Source organism: Apteryx mantelli, chromosome 9, assembly GCF_036417845.1.
Source record: "Apteryx mantelli isolate bAptMan1 chromosome 9, bAptMan1.hap1, whole genome shotgun sequence".
In the NCBI taxonomy this organism is placed as follows: domain Eukaryota; kingdom Metazoa; phylum Chordata; class Aves; order Apterygiformes; family Apterygidae; genus Apteryx; species Apteryx mantelli.
This window is the reverse complement of record NC_089986.1, coordinates 24,903,452-24,918,334: the sequence shown is the minus strand read 5'-3', so window position 1 is coordinate 24,918,334 and position 14,883 is coordinate 24,903,452. Positions and strand designations below refer to the sequence as shown.

Sequence of the window (14,883 nt, the reverse complement as noted above, 5' to 3'; positions counted from 1 at the left end):
GATGACCAAGTGTTGCTAGGGCTGATTTTTATTAAAAACAAACAAAACCCCCTAGAAACTGATACTTTTGTCTAGTTTTCAACTATGCTTTATAATGTTTAGTGAAGGTCCATTAATGTTTTTAAGTCTAAAGTCTAATGAATCAACCACCTTGATTACATTTTCCCCTAAAAGTATCTTTTTTAATTCTTGTAGCTATAGTCATACTGAATCTTGACTTTCCTATGCTGGATTTCCATCATTATGCTTATCAAGTCTAGAGACAGAATTTTCATACAGAATCTTACATCAAAGTGATTAAACTCACTTAATACTCTTCACAAGAAAAGCTGCAAAAAGGACTTCTATTTATTTTTATTTATTTATTTATTTATTAAGAAAACACTAAGTTCTTACAGAACAAAAATGACTGGTTTTGGTGCACACTGTACGTAACTGACCAACCAGCATAAGTTTGTAAGACTTCTCTGTATTTGTCAGGCACAAAAAAAAAATCGTATTATTAAGAGACTTTATGCAAACATTTTTTGCACATCAGACATGAATAATAAGCCTTTTTCAATTGATTTCATCACTTCATTACTGGATGACGTTACCTAATAACAAGCTTTACCCTCACTGAATATCAAAAGAAGTGGTTAAAGTTTTACAGTAAAATCTTATATTCAGGCAGCCAGATATTAAATTGTGTAAGAAAAAGAATTCCTTTTATTAAGGACTAAATTTGAACTTCCCAGCTGCAAGGACCTACACATGCTATGTATCACAGCAGGCCTAAAATCCCTCAACAGAAATTCGTACTAAAGAAGGAATGACAAGGATTTATATGCCTAAATTAAAGCAGACAGGAAAGGAATAGCAAAGAACCTGCAACTCATTCTGATGAAAAAGAGAAAGATGAGATTATCATTCATGAATGATACCTTTCATGGAAAAAAATAAGGATGAATACAAGGATGATACTCTGAATTTTCTGCCAGAAAGAAAGCAAAATGGAACCAGACTGAAAAAACAAGACATCAGTACACATCTAATTACTAAAAGCTAAGTGAATTATTTTAACACTACCTTCATATTACCAACGTTTTCCTGACAAAAGGGTGTTATATAGTTGTAAGAGAGCCTATTTTAGAATCACTGACTTCCGGATCTGAGAAGCTGCTGTCATACAAAGTCTTTCAAGATTTAGTTTAGAAGACTTTCTTTTACCCTTTTAAGTACTTTTACAACCCCAAAGCTGTCACACATACTGTCCAGAAAGGAAAGATGGGCTGAAGGGGTGCCACACTGGAGCTCCAAATGCGTGACTCTTTCTAGCAATGCCAATTCTCTTCGTGATCTGCAGCAAAGTTACATATCTAGCCTAGATACTCTATTGCTCCACGTTTTTGATCACAGAAGCAAATAATTTTAGGAACAACAACTGTGATAAAATGAGAAGAGTCTTTCTTCAAATAAAGCAAAAGGTCAATTAAAAAGGTTATAAACCACTAATTCAGCCTATGCCCCTCTGCTGTGACAGGCTTTTAGAACAGGAATATACACAGATTTATCCTTCAGTCTTGACTGGAAGCTTTATAAGCTCCCTGTTTATCCTGATCAATTTTATTTCCAACATTTTCACTGTGAGAGCAGCTTAAATTCACAGCAGAATTTTATGTGAACTTCAGATCTGTGTTACAGCACATCAGTATGAAGAACAGCGCAAAAGCAACTCTGGCTGGTCAGTTTTATGAACGTGGGCTTAGAGAATGAAGAATATTGTTTACTGTTATTGTATGTTATCCTCTAACTAGGCATTCAAAATTCTCCAAAAACAAGAACAGATCAAACCCATTGTTCTAATTTAAAAAACAAAATACGTTGGAATTTTAGAAATCAGATTTTATTAATTCCATCCTTTTACAATTACGTGAGATATTCCCTGGACAAACTGTTTGTAAGGCTGTCCTTCAAAACATAAAATCCATCATATCACATCCCTCCAAAATTAAAGACATTTTAAATAAAGAGTAAAAAAGAGCCCTTCTTTTAAACACAGGAACATTAAAGAAAATTGTTTTGAGAATAAACGGACAAGGATATTTCATACTCATTACGGAAAAACAAAACAAAAACAAGCACTTAACACTCTTAAAGTGATGCAGTAATAACGGGCTTATACACAAACTTAAAAAGTGGCACAGATAGTTCTTAAAGCATCCATCTTTGGTGGATAACAGAAGAAGCAGGAGCTAAACATGTAACTTGTATTTAAAATCGACTTGGACACAGTCTCTCCTATTTCCATATTAATCAGAGAAACACTAAACAAATGTATAGAATGTATTACTGATGCATTAAGAAAAAAGGTTTATTTGTAACAATACAGTATTAATATAGAGTCATTATGGTAATCTCAGCTGAAGTGCAACTCTCAGCAAGAAACAATTTCTCTGAACCTCACTCTATGCCCCCCAAAAAACAAATCAAAACCCCTGGATACATAAACACCTTAATGTTATACACCCACCTTTAATAAGTTATTTTGTTACGCCTACCCAAATTTATTACTTGATTTTCCAAAAGGCACATCAAAATCAGTAATAGAACTCATTCCGAATGTAAGTTAACCTGTAATTTAATTGTCCATTTGGTTTTACCTGTTTAATATGAGATATGGTGGCATCTCGAGGGACATCCAGGTTGATGTAGATTCCAGTGGGCAATAGGAAGTCCACAGATATTGAGCCATCAGCACCAATCTGTGAATCCACTGCCCAGATGTCAAGGCTGTCTGTCACGGCAGGAGGCATTATGGAATCTCAACAATATCATAACCACATGGCCTTAGGGGAAAAAAAATAAAATCAAAATTCAGTATACTTCACCTTCTACAATTAGACACACATTTTAAAGTCTTTGGAAAGTTTACGTAAGCCTGCTTGTGCAGCTCAGCTCACATGTCTGGGGTCTCAAATGCCAGTATTGCAAACAGGTATGTAAAGTTTCAGTCATTAATTCTATTTAGTATAGCAAGAGTACTTGCTCAGGTAAAGTACTTCTGTTCAGGTGTTTATATGATTAAGAATAAGTAATAATACAAAAAAAAAAAAAAAAAAAAAAAAAAGAAGCCTAGCCAACCCAATACACCAGCCTAACCATTTCTGTTTCAAATAATAGTCAGAAACTTCTATAGGAACCATTAAAACTTCCAGATGAACTGTAACACAAAACAATCAAAACTGTTTGTGAAAAGACAGATCATCTGCTACGAATTCAACTCATTGTGAAAACTACTTCCACTGCGGGGTGGAGGGAAAACCACTGTGCAATCTACTTCAATTCACTTTTCTTTGGCCTCTTGATTACTCGTCCCTTACATTTCAAATCATTTCTTAACTACTCTTAATACTACTTCTGGCTTTTCTGACCTTCTAAGTCTTCTATTACCACTCTACGGACATGTTTTCCCTCCAGCCACTGCTCACTGAAGTATTAACCTCCTTTTCATCCATCCAGTGCTTTTCAGCTGACAAAGCAATGAGAAGTGTTGTAGGAGACTACTGTAAACCACTTCTCCAGTAAAGACAGAGCAACTCACCTCTGCACCTTTTCTGTTCTTGGTGGACAATATGGGGTAAGGAAACTCACCATTTGTAAAAGATAAACCAAACTGTGCAACACTACTACAACTTCCCTCCTGCTTTTGTTTTTATCAGTCCTTCCCTTCTCTTCTGTTTCTCCTTCCCGCTCTGCCATCAGGCCTGGTCTGCTTTAACACAAGGTATTTCCCCTACTACAACATCAGCTGAAAAAGCAGAATTTAATCAATTCAGTGAGCTGCTGTCCTTTGTAGCATCCCATAGCAGATTCATACATGCTCTTTGATGCAACTGCTTATCAGGAAATGAAAAAAAGCACAAAAGCTTTCTGAAATCCAGTCACTCCTGGAGACTGCACTGCTAAAAAGTCAATATTTGACATAGCATAATTTTTCCCTGTGTTAAGACATCACGCAAAATTCGTTATTAAAAGGTAATCCTTTCTAGAAGTGATAACATCATAGGTATAGCCAAATACAATGCAGGATTCCTTAACTTGGTCATGCAGTAGAATTATAGATAATCATCATGCTGTGCAACAAAGTTAAACATATATGCAACACATTTATGAATAAAAGTTTTCAAAGCAATTTATTACTAGGTTTGGGCTCCCCCCTCCCAAAGCAAGCAACTCGGAAATCTTTTCCTAGCGCACTGTAGTTGAACCCACCACAGAAGTCCAGGAGATTGACTACATCATTTTTCACAAAGGTGCATCATCCCCCTCCCTCTCCAGCTTCTTATCCTTTTTGTTTATAAAATAGATTGGTTTAGGCTCATAACACCAGCTATTATATCCAAACACTATGATATGCAGCAGTTAATGCTTCATTTACAAGAAGTTAAATTAGTTGATATTCCAGTTTCACACAAATTCAACTCAATTTAAAACTATAAATCAAAAACTGGAAGACCTTTAAATCAAGTGATACACTGTCATATGAATCATCATCTTTACTGACAACAAGGATACTAAAGTGGTCCCTTGGAAAGTCTCTTTTGTAATCTTCTGCTTGATACTGAGAGTTTGCATTGAAATAAATAAATAAGCAAGCATAGGGCAAAGCTGAACATGCTTACAATGAATAATAATGTATGCCTGCAGCACAAAACCAATTACTATTTATTTACAGTTAAGCAAACTATTAATATTTTGTACACATTAAAGTCTGTCGAGTGCTAACTATTTTACTGATCATCTTTTTTTAAACAAATAGTACCATTTAAATCAGCATTTTAAAATATCCACAGTCCATTTTTGCCTCATTCCTAAATACTGGTTTCCATCCCTTCACTGAAAATATATTTTAAAAGGGTTCATTTGACATTCAGAAAAATTCAGGAAATTAAAATCTCCAGTAGAGAAAGAGCTTTGTAATAAGTGGCTAGAGAAACTTCCTAACGCTTATCAGTCACCAGTAGAACAGCAAGCCCGAACACCGCATGGAGCCCTGCTAAATACCCAAAGCTGCTATTTGGTACTGCAGCTGTGCTACTATCAGCTTGCCAGTTAAAAGCTGGCTTAGATACAAAACAACATCCTCAAGTCTCATCTTTAACTGCCATGTAAATACACTGACTAATAAGACCCAAGTAATTTCAAAGCCTTTCCATTCAGCCTTACAGAAGCTGTAAGGACCCAAACACGACTGCTGACAACCCATCCTGTTACCACACCAAAGATGTGGCTCTCTTTTTATTAATATTTTCCTTGTACTAGCTAAAAGAGAACAACAGAATTTTCTTTAAAAAAACAAAAAAAATCTTAACTTTCAGAAGACATTAACATGTAATGAAAAACATTTTTTAACTCTACTCAATAGAAGCAAAAAGTAGGGAGTTCCTATTATCATCATCATTATTGAATAATAGTTTCTTATCATTGGGTTCTCATTTACAATAAATCCACTCAGTTGCACCAGGCTGAACCAAAACAAGAACTTCTTTGGGCGGGGGGAAATAGAGCTGGTGACAAGAATAAGTCAGGCAGGAAAATATTTTATCTTAATTATCAGATCTTTACAAACCCTTCTCTTCACTCATCAATGGGTGTGGAGAGTTTACCACAGTGACTGGTATCTTAAATTCTGATGTAAATAAATAAATAAACAAAACCTAGTCTCTGTCATGCAACACAGACTACGCTATTAGTATAAGATGGCATCTGCTCGGAAAATCTTGAGAAAACAAGTAGTTACACATTACCAATCATTATATCTTTAGTAAGATATTATTTAAATGTGGTATCATTTGTTTTTGCTCATCCAGCTACTTCTACCCACAACATCTTGGCTGCAATTTTGTTGTAACTGACAATAGTAGTTACAGAAGAGTCACTTCAGTGATCTGAAACAAAAGCTTTTTCATATTTGTATGCAAACACCTGCATGCACACACACTAAGTCTATGCTGAGTTGCCTCCTTTAGCCATCATAGTAAACAGAAGTGGTATGTCCATTCCAAAGCATTAGTTTAATAGGTACAGTAGCAAGGAGAATAAAATTAATTGGTTCAATATGGTTATTTCATTCATAATTTCTATTTTAATTCACCATAATTCCTTTTTTATTTTCATCACCTTTTGGATGTTTTCCTACAACATATGCAATTGTTGAAACCAATTCAGTGCTTCAATGAGTTTAAGATGTTCAAAGAATTATGAGTGCTACTTATCTTCTAATGTAGAAAACGCAAAATATAGTTATAAAGTTCTTATTAGATATTCATTTACAACTGCTGACTTTCATAATAGACATCAGAAACCTTTTTAATCCCATCTGCATTTTCAGTAAGAAAAGGAAGAGTAATCATTAGCTAGTCTGAGCATGCTGGGAAGCAACTCTTGCTCTGAGGTACTTAACAGTCCCTTCCCCAGTGAAACAGGTTAGTGTCTCTTACAGTCAGTGTCCAGTCACAAATGTGGTTTCCACCAGCAGCCGACGTCACAGGGGTCAAGCGAGAGCAAGCATTTATACCGAGAACAGCACTGGCTGCCAACATGAGACGGCTGGGAGCATGAGTCATGGGCTGAACTGTAAAATGTGCAGCGGCGCTAGTGCCTAACCAGCAAGCTCACATCCAGTAACCGAAACAAAGGCAGAAAGCCATCTGGATCACGAGCCGTAACACAAGAGATTTTAAACAACTTCCAGCTAAAGGGAAAAAAACAACAATCAAAATAATAATAAAAAGCTATTTCAGGCTCTCAACCTCATGGCTATTCTTGTCTACTGTCATTGTGAAAACAACTTCTCATACAAAAGAAGGAAGTAATTAAAACAGTACTTAAGCTGGGCAATTCAAGTATCTAATCAATAATTATTTGATAGTGGTATAGCTCAATCCTAAATGCTTTTCTAAATTACAGGTATGTAGTTTTGATAGCACAAGAAACTTCCTATAAAGTGTAAATTTGCTCTGGACTTTGAGCTATGCATTTCAGATTTTTTATATATTGATATATCTATCTATCTCAAACTGCTCAATTTGTATTTTAATATGCTGCCAGTCCTGAAAGGGGTTGCTAAGATACACAGAAATAAATGAAAAACAGATTAGTAGAACATCTCTAGGAAAAGAAAGAGAGAAAGTCTAACTCTGATCTTTGTATTTACATGTTTAATGCACACAAACAAGGAGCCCTGCAGCCAGTTATATCAAACCGAGACAGCTAGTTTCAATTTTTCCATCCATAAAACTATGTAGCTGGTATGAGTATCAAGCATTAAGACTGAAGTGGAACAACTACCACTTCAAGTTTTCAGCATCTGGACCGTAAACCTCCACACAATGCCATAAAAGGGTTTTCATAACACCCTCAAAGTGAAGCTATGCAATACACCAGTCTCACGGGTTGCTAGAGAGAACGTCTCCAGCCTCTCTTCTGTTCACCCCACTCTGCGCTCCCCAGTTCTGTCTCCCTCCCTTGCACCCACGTCAGCACACATCAAGCCTCTTCATACACAGGTCCAGCTTATTATTGAAGTGAAAACAACATATACTTTTCTTTCAGGTTATTGAGTTGAATCAAGTCACAAAGGGATCTAATGAGTGCCTGAGCTTGCAAGAGAAGGAACGGAAGCAGGATCTTCTCTTCTCCTTAGCAGCAAGCCTCCAGATTGTGCCACAGCATTTCAGGCAACTAAAGCCTCAAGGTGCATGTTGACAGCTGGCTAAAACTGATGTAAGGTCATCCTGCCCTTTCTGTTCAAGAGGGCCTTCAGACCATGTAAACACTTAGGCAACCACACAGTCAGCAAAATTACAGAGCTCATCCAGCTGAGATCTTGGCATTTCTTTAAGTTATTTTTTCAGTGAAAACAGCTTTCTAAGCAGGCACGCTGCACGAACACAGAAAGGCGGTGGTGGGAACACCCAGTTGGGAACAGGGCAGGACCATCCCTTCTGAGAGCAGCCTGGAGTCTGAGTAATTAAGCCACACTTCAAAACACACTTTCAGGTGCTTTCAGTTGTGAGAAAAAACACCCAAATAAAAGACAATTAAAATATTAAATGCCTACATTAAAATGAATACCTTACAGTAACAGAATTTCAGCTAGGTAAAAGGGGAGGGAGGGAATCAAGTGAACCATACAGCAAGTTAAAGATCTTCATCACTTATTTCTTCTGTAAATACTCACTTCTCTTGTCACTGTTTAGCAACAGACCAGACTGTTTCATCGCAGAAGCAATATAAGCTATTTTTACCTTCATCATGGATTTCCACAGTATGTAAGAATTTCCTCTGTGAAATCAATGGGAAAGTCACAGAATTGAATTTTGTCATCTCTCTGCATTGCAACCTTTATCACATGATAATCAGACATTTAAAGTAGGAGAGACCAGCCAATGAACCATGGACTGTGTATGGCTTACCAGAACAGCCACGTGCTCACAGATTTTTTTGCTGCTGTTTTTAAAAGGACTTGCTATGTCTATGCAGACTGAATGAATTGCTCCAGTACTAACAGTTTAATTCCAGAAATCAAGAAATCTTGTAGCCTTTTCTTCCCTCACAAACAAAACCATACTTTAATCACCTAACCAAACAGGCCACAGGGAGGTTGGGAACAGCTACCAAGAGCAGGCGGCTTCCTACAGAAAAGTTAATCCAACATGCAGTACAGTGTTTGTCAATGTCTAAAAAGTTCCAAGAAAGATGACTGAAGTAAAATGCATGTGTTTTTGTGAACTGTAGTTCACTCCATTTTTTCCCCAAGCAAAACACCAGACTAGAAGCATGAGTGCCTGGGCTATATAGTATAGGTACAAACCATCACCTTTGTACATACAATGTAGCCAAAACTTCTGGCAAGTGTCAGTCACAGGCAGAACCGCTGGAACATTTCACAACGCTAATTAACAAAACGCATGCACTCAGTGTTCCAAGACTTATCTTTCAGACTAAAGGATCAGTAGGGTTTCTGAAGCTGTACGTATGAGTTGGGTTTATGTTCACATACTAAACCATCCACTCAGGAGTTCATCTGATTTGGCGGAGAAGGTAGGTGAGACCAGTTTGCGGCAAACTCCATTCTACGGTGACTACATCTGTGACTGGAACCTTGCAAAAGGGAGAGCAGGGGTTGTTCTGTAACTTGTGGTGGTCAGATACCGGAGCAGGCTGCCCAGAGAGGCTCTGGGGTCTTCATCCTCAGAGGTGGTCAAGACCAACTTGACAAAGGCCTGCGCAACTTGATGAGAGCTGCTTTGAGCAGGAGGGTAGACTAGATGACCTCTGCAGGTCCTTTCCAACCTAAATGAGTCTACGAGTCTACAACTGAGTTTTTAATGTTAATAGAAAAGGTCATTAAAATATAAGAATAACTGGTGATACATACCAGAAGTTAGTATTTCAAGGTACTGACTACATTCTGCTTATGGAGACATGAATGAATTCTCTGAAGCTAAAATTCAATCTATAAATTTAATAGTAATCCATGTATAACTCCAGCAAAGAGAGCAGAAAACAGTATTATTGTATACTGAAAAGTTATAACTACTTATTTAAAAGGAAGAAATTTACAGCCATCTCAAGTTCTGAACAGTAAGCTAAAATTAAAAGGAGTTGAATGTTTTTACACCGTTTTATATTGTTTTTCCTCTTTCCATCATCACCTCTTCTAATTTCTCCATCCCTCTTTACCCCTTAAATTGTATCTCAGAAAATACCACTGTACATTTTAAGTGATTTAGAAAGCTCCTGGCATTCATCCAACATAACTGTGTTAGAATGTCAACATCATTTAGTTATCTTCTAGGCAGGAAGAGAACTGTGTTGGTTTAGAGATATTGAAAGAAGAAAAAAATTAATACAATAGGAGGAGGAAGCAAATTAAATGTTTTTGTCTTTTTCCCCTCTGCACTGCCTTCCTTTTAGAAGCTAGATGAAAATTATTTTACATCCTTTAAAATAGTTTGTCATATTAGCAAAAGACTATAGGCATTAAAAAGCACTCACAAATTCACATGGATCATTAAAGTTATCAACACTCAATATTAATCTGCGTCAGGTAAGTTCTTCCAAAACCAACATACTGAAGAACAAGCACCAATTCTCAAATTTCATACTGTGTTACTAAGTTAGAAATTCTCCTTTACATGTGAACTTGCTACAAGTCCCCTATCATTTATCCTCTGATGTGTATTTTTCTGTTATTTTAAATTGAAAGAACAGTGTCAAATCCAATGCAACATTGATATATTATCCAAAAGAACTATCAAAAAGAATATTCAATAAAAGACAAGTAAAGGAAGCTGCAAGGAAGCTAGGAAATATAAACACCCATATAACATAAAATGTTAGAGGAAAATTCTGACATGCTCATTTATATCCCATAGCATCTAATCCCCTGGAAGCCTCATAGCACCACAACACTCTAGACTTCAGACAATTATTTAGAAAAGATTTTGTACATCTGAAATGATACCACCTATTCCTGAAACGTGATCGTGGTTCTCTCAAATGAAATATATTACCCCAAACGGATACCAAAAGGTTTTTTGCTGGGGGAGGGCTGAAACCAACACACACATGCACACACACACGCCCCTGCTGTGTATCAAAAGGTTAGTTCCCGTATGAAGTAAGTTACACTTAAGCCACCTCTTTCAAACAGATGCACATTTTAAGGCTGCATAAATATCTGTAACTCCTCTGGTTAAATGGCATTTGCATTTGTTAAGCTTTAGAATAGTCAAATTTTTGAACATGAAACTTGATTTATTCTTCTTTTCACTGAAAACATGAATATTTACATAAAGGACAAAGATATCGGGAACTAGCTTGTTTTGATTAACTAAAAGCAAAGGGGATTCTACTTACCCAGACTTTTACTTAGCTTTGTATAACAAGTTATTACAAGTGTTAAGCACCACATTCCAGGATGACCACCACTGCAATCAATACAGCTTTTTATTTACTGCTTGCTCTGTCATGTGGCAGTCAAGGGGCTAAAAAAAGTCTTGCAGCAGTGAAAGCAGTTGAAAAGGGCCACCCTATCCAGACACACAGGAATAGTCTTTAAACAATATCTTACTGTCCAGAACAGACTAGATGACAATCTGACCACAGTAATTTTCTAGGAAACAGCAGCAGCAGCATATCACATAGTCTAAGCAGGAGAAACACTAAGCACTTGCACAATATAATCTTTGTAATCATTTTTCTAACTACGTAAACATCTAGTACTATAAAAAGAAGAGCAAGACATGAAGGAAACATTTGAGAACAAATAAGGGAAAAGAATCTAGCAGCAAAGATGGAAAAGGAGTTGGGATATGCAGGAAGGGTTATGTTCTATGGAACTTAAAAGAATAAAAAAAGAACAAAGGGAAAACTATTCCTTCTTCACATTGGAAAAAAATTCAGATTTCTTTGAAGACCCTGATGAAGTCGAGTATATACAGTAGAGCAGCGTGCCAGCTGGTGGCTCTGTAGAACTATATCCTCTTCTATTCCTGAAATCACAGCAAGATCACAGCTGCTGCCCCAGCCTACAAGTTTCTAGGTCCAGAACGACTGTTCTACAGTCAGGAGACTAGCAGTGGTCTCAGCAGTTAAGCAGGACTCCCAGCCTGCTGACGTCCACTATATTCACACCAACTCTAACAGAATCACCTCAAACACTACCTTTTCTCTCCTAAGTCACCATTCCCTACATGCAATTTCATGTTATCCCTAGCTCACTCTGAGGGTGGTCAGTAGTCAGAAAAAGGCCTGCCCATGCTTTCTGCCCTCCTTCTCTATTCCCCACCTCCCTAGCCTCACAACAACAACAAAAAAAAGCAACACAAAAAAAACATTATTAGTTTTCCATCAAATTAGGGACCAGCCTGACTCACCCTGTGGGGTCAGGCAGGCACTAGGTCTGAAGGAAGGGTGGGGTGAGGTAAGAACACTACCATCCCCATTTGGCAGGAGCCACAGAGATGAAACCAGGTGTCATGTGAAACTGCAACCCCGACCTCTACAAAAGTATTGTTTAAAGGTTTAACATGACATGAAAAAACACCTAGGCCAGGCAATGCATAGTAAGAATCCCATTTGCTGTTCACTAGAACTCACAGGCCATGCAGGATAAATATTAGCAACTGTCTTTTAAAGATGAAGTCTAATGCATTGACAATTAAAGTTTATTCCATAGATTATTTCATACCATGCCACTGAACTTCCTATATACCCTAAAGGGTGAAGCCAGTCAGGATTCTGGCCTTCGACAACTGCGTAGGTGGATTTTAGTCTAAACCGCATACAAATTTAAATAGAAATACAAACAACTTGATTGTAAATACTAATGCTTAAATCAGCAAAGCTAAGATTTTTCCACTACAGGAATTATGGTTATTTTTGTAAAAAGCAAAGATTTTAAGTATTCAAGACATCTATAGTGCAGCCTGGGAAGTTATTTTTAAAAGATCATGAGTTACTATAAATATTTCCTAGCAGTTTATTTCAACTGCCACATGAGCTGGTCCTATGGAATGGAAAATTAAGTGTCCATTTAGTCAGGATTCCTCTAGAAATCAGAATAAAAATATCACCAGATATTTTTAGAAAACTAAATATCTATAGAAAACATGCAATGCCATATTTAAATGTCACTCCCTCACAGTGCTTAGACTGGTACCAAAACAGCAATCTCAGCTAACAAGTCTAGATTCTCTCATTCTCCTCATGAAATATAGCTATTTTTTCCACAGATAAAGATAATTGTTTGCATATTTTCCACAGCCCCTGATTATTTTGTCTCTCTTTTGTAGTTTTATTTCTGTGTATTACTCTGCTGTACTCATGGCAGTATGCACTAAGTTTTAAAAACTGAAGCCAAGACTTTTAAACCACAATGAATGAAGTTTCTACTTTGATATTAATGCCTCTAAACAAAAGTGGCCCAGTTTTCAAAAGATGCTGAGCCCCGAAATTTGCAGTTGACTTTAGCAGGACTTGAGACATCAAAAAACCCACAAACATATTAACTGGCTTCAAATTAAAATTTAATTTAAGCTACCTGCCTTGAGAAGGGGTTAGATGACCTCCAGAGGTCCCTTCTTAGGTAACTTACTCTATGATTGCATGAAAACAATTTAAAAATTAGCATGTAAATGAGATTATCGTCTTTAGAAACTTTTTCCTGCAAGAGAGGTCTACAGATAGAGAATAGCATTTTTTAAATAGTATTCTAGCCTTGGAAGTTTTATCAGAACTGGTTTGAACAATGAGGATAAAAGGAAATTACTTCTTACATATGCTTCTAAGATGTACAATTTAAAGGAGGTAGCGAAAAAATACAACAGTAGGAAGGCATCAGCCATTCTTCTCAGGCAAGTAAATTGAGTTCCCGCTCCCTCTAAAGGTTATTCACAATGAACCAAGCAAACAGATAAAACAAGTCTCAGGCTTTTGGTAGACTTTAGGTGTTTCACAGAGAGCACATCATTTCTAATGAAACAAAGTACAAAATTAGCACAACAGCTTCTCACAGCTATCATGAATACCCTTTGCCCTATCTTGAAATTTCTTCAGAGATCTTGGTAAGTTTTCAATAGCAGCAGGCAGAGTGGGATCTGGTGTGAGGACCAATTCTGCATCACATACTCTAGGATAGTGAAGTGGGGCTGAAGACCTAGGAAAAGACTAGACCTGGCTAATTCACAACCTAGATAATTTGCCTTTGATAATCTAGATCACTGCAGATATTTTATATACTTGGGAAAGTTTGGCATGAAGCGTTAGAATATGTCAAATTCTGTTTAAATGTCAAACTCTTCAGAGCTACCCTTTTTTTTTTTAATAAAAAGAATCTACTAAACATTTAAATACTGAGATGGTCATATATTTTTAACTAAAGAACTTTTCTTAATCAATCATTTGTAGTTGTTCCATTTAGTGCTTGAATTTAGTGCCTAATACCAGGTTCACAGCAAAGTCTCACAGCACTGCTTCAACATCACCACTGAAGTGGAGCAAGCCAAGGCTTTAGGAGGAGGTAGCTAGCTCCTGCTGAGAAAACTCTCCCCTTTCCTTCTGATCCCAGCTGCGCAGCCCCGTTGCTGCCCTTGCATTGAAAGCCCTGCTCCGACTTCAGGGTGAGCTACTTTCAGAAGCCAAAATGATGAAAAATGAAGTATAACAAAAAGGGTGAATGAAGTTGGCACAAAGGAGGAAGAAGTGGATGGCCAGGCAGTAGGGTGGGCAAAGGAAGAAGAAAGATAACCCAGAAGAAAGACTTCATTTGAACACAGGTAAATCTGAGATGGTTCTCTGTAGAGCTGCATAACTCCTTGGGCCAGCAAGGTGAAGATGTAAACAGAAGCAGGATGAGTGATGGAGGACATAGTGACAGTTTCTTCAGCCCCAGGGTCACCTTGACACTTTACAGCTCTTAAGCTCATTATAAAAAGTGTCAGTGAAACTACAGGCCTAAAAGTCTGGCTTTGTAACAGCCCAAGCCAATCTAAAATCAGTGCTGTAATCCCACCCACTGTCCTGCCAGCAGCCCAGCAAAAACAAAAGTGAGAGTTTTCTGCTGGTTCAGCTCACTGGGCTTGCTCTCCACGGGGAGAAAAATAGGTAGCAGCAGAGCTGCTGCCAGGGGGGAGCAGAAACACAGAGCACGGGAGAGGGCACAAGTGCTGCAGCTAAGCGAGATCTCTTCAAACAGATATTTGAACTGCTCAAACACCATAGTCAAGACAAGGAAACCCTGTTTTCATGAGACATGAAAAAAAACGTAACTTTCACTGATCCTTCAATGAAACATTTTTTTTTTGTCCCCTACAAAAGCACTCCTTCCTCCTT

At 37.4% G+C, this 14,883-nt stretch overlaps 1 protein-coding gene across 1 annotated transcript in view; it reads right to left on the bottom strand.

The window, feature by feature from the left end:
- Nucleotides 1–14,883, bottom strand: part of PIK3CB (phosphatidylinositol-4,5-bisphosphate 3-kinase catalytic subunit beta) — an 88,545-nt gene that overhangs the window by 48,293 nt on the left and 25,369 nt on the right. Inside the window, exon 3 of the mRNA XM_067301938.1 lies at nucleotides 2,643–2,828. Coding sequence (XP_067158039.1) covers nucleotides 2,643–2,795 — 153 coding nt within the window. The 5' untranslated portion in view covers nucleotides 2,796–2,828. The remainder of the gene's footprint in view (nucleotides 1–2,642; nucleotides 2,829–14,883) is intronic.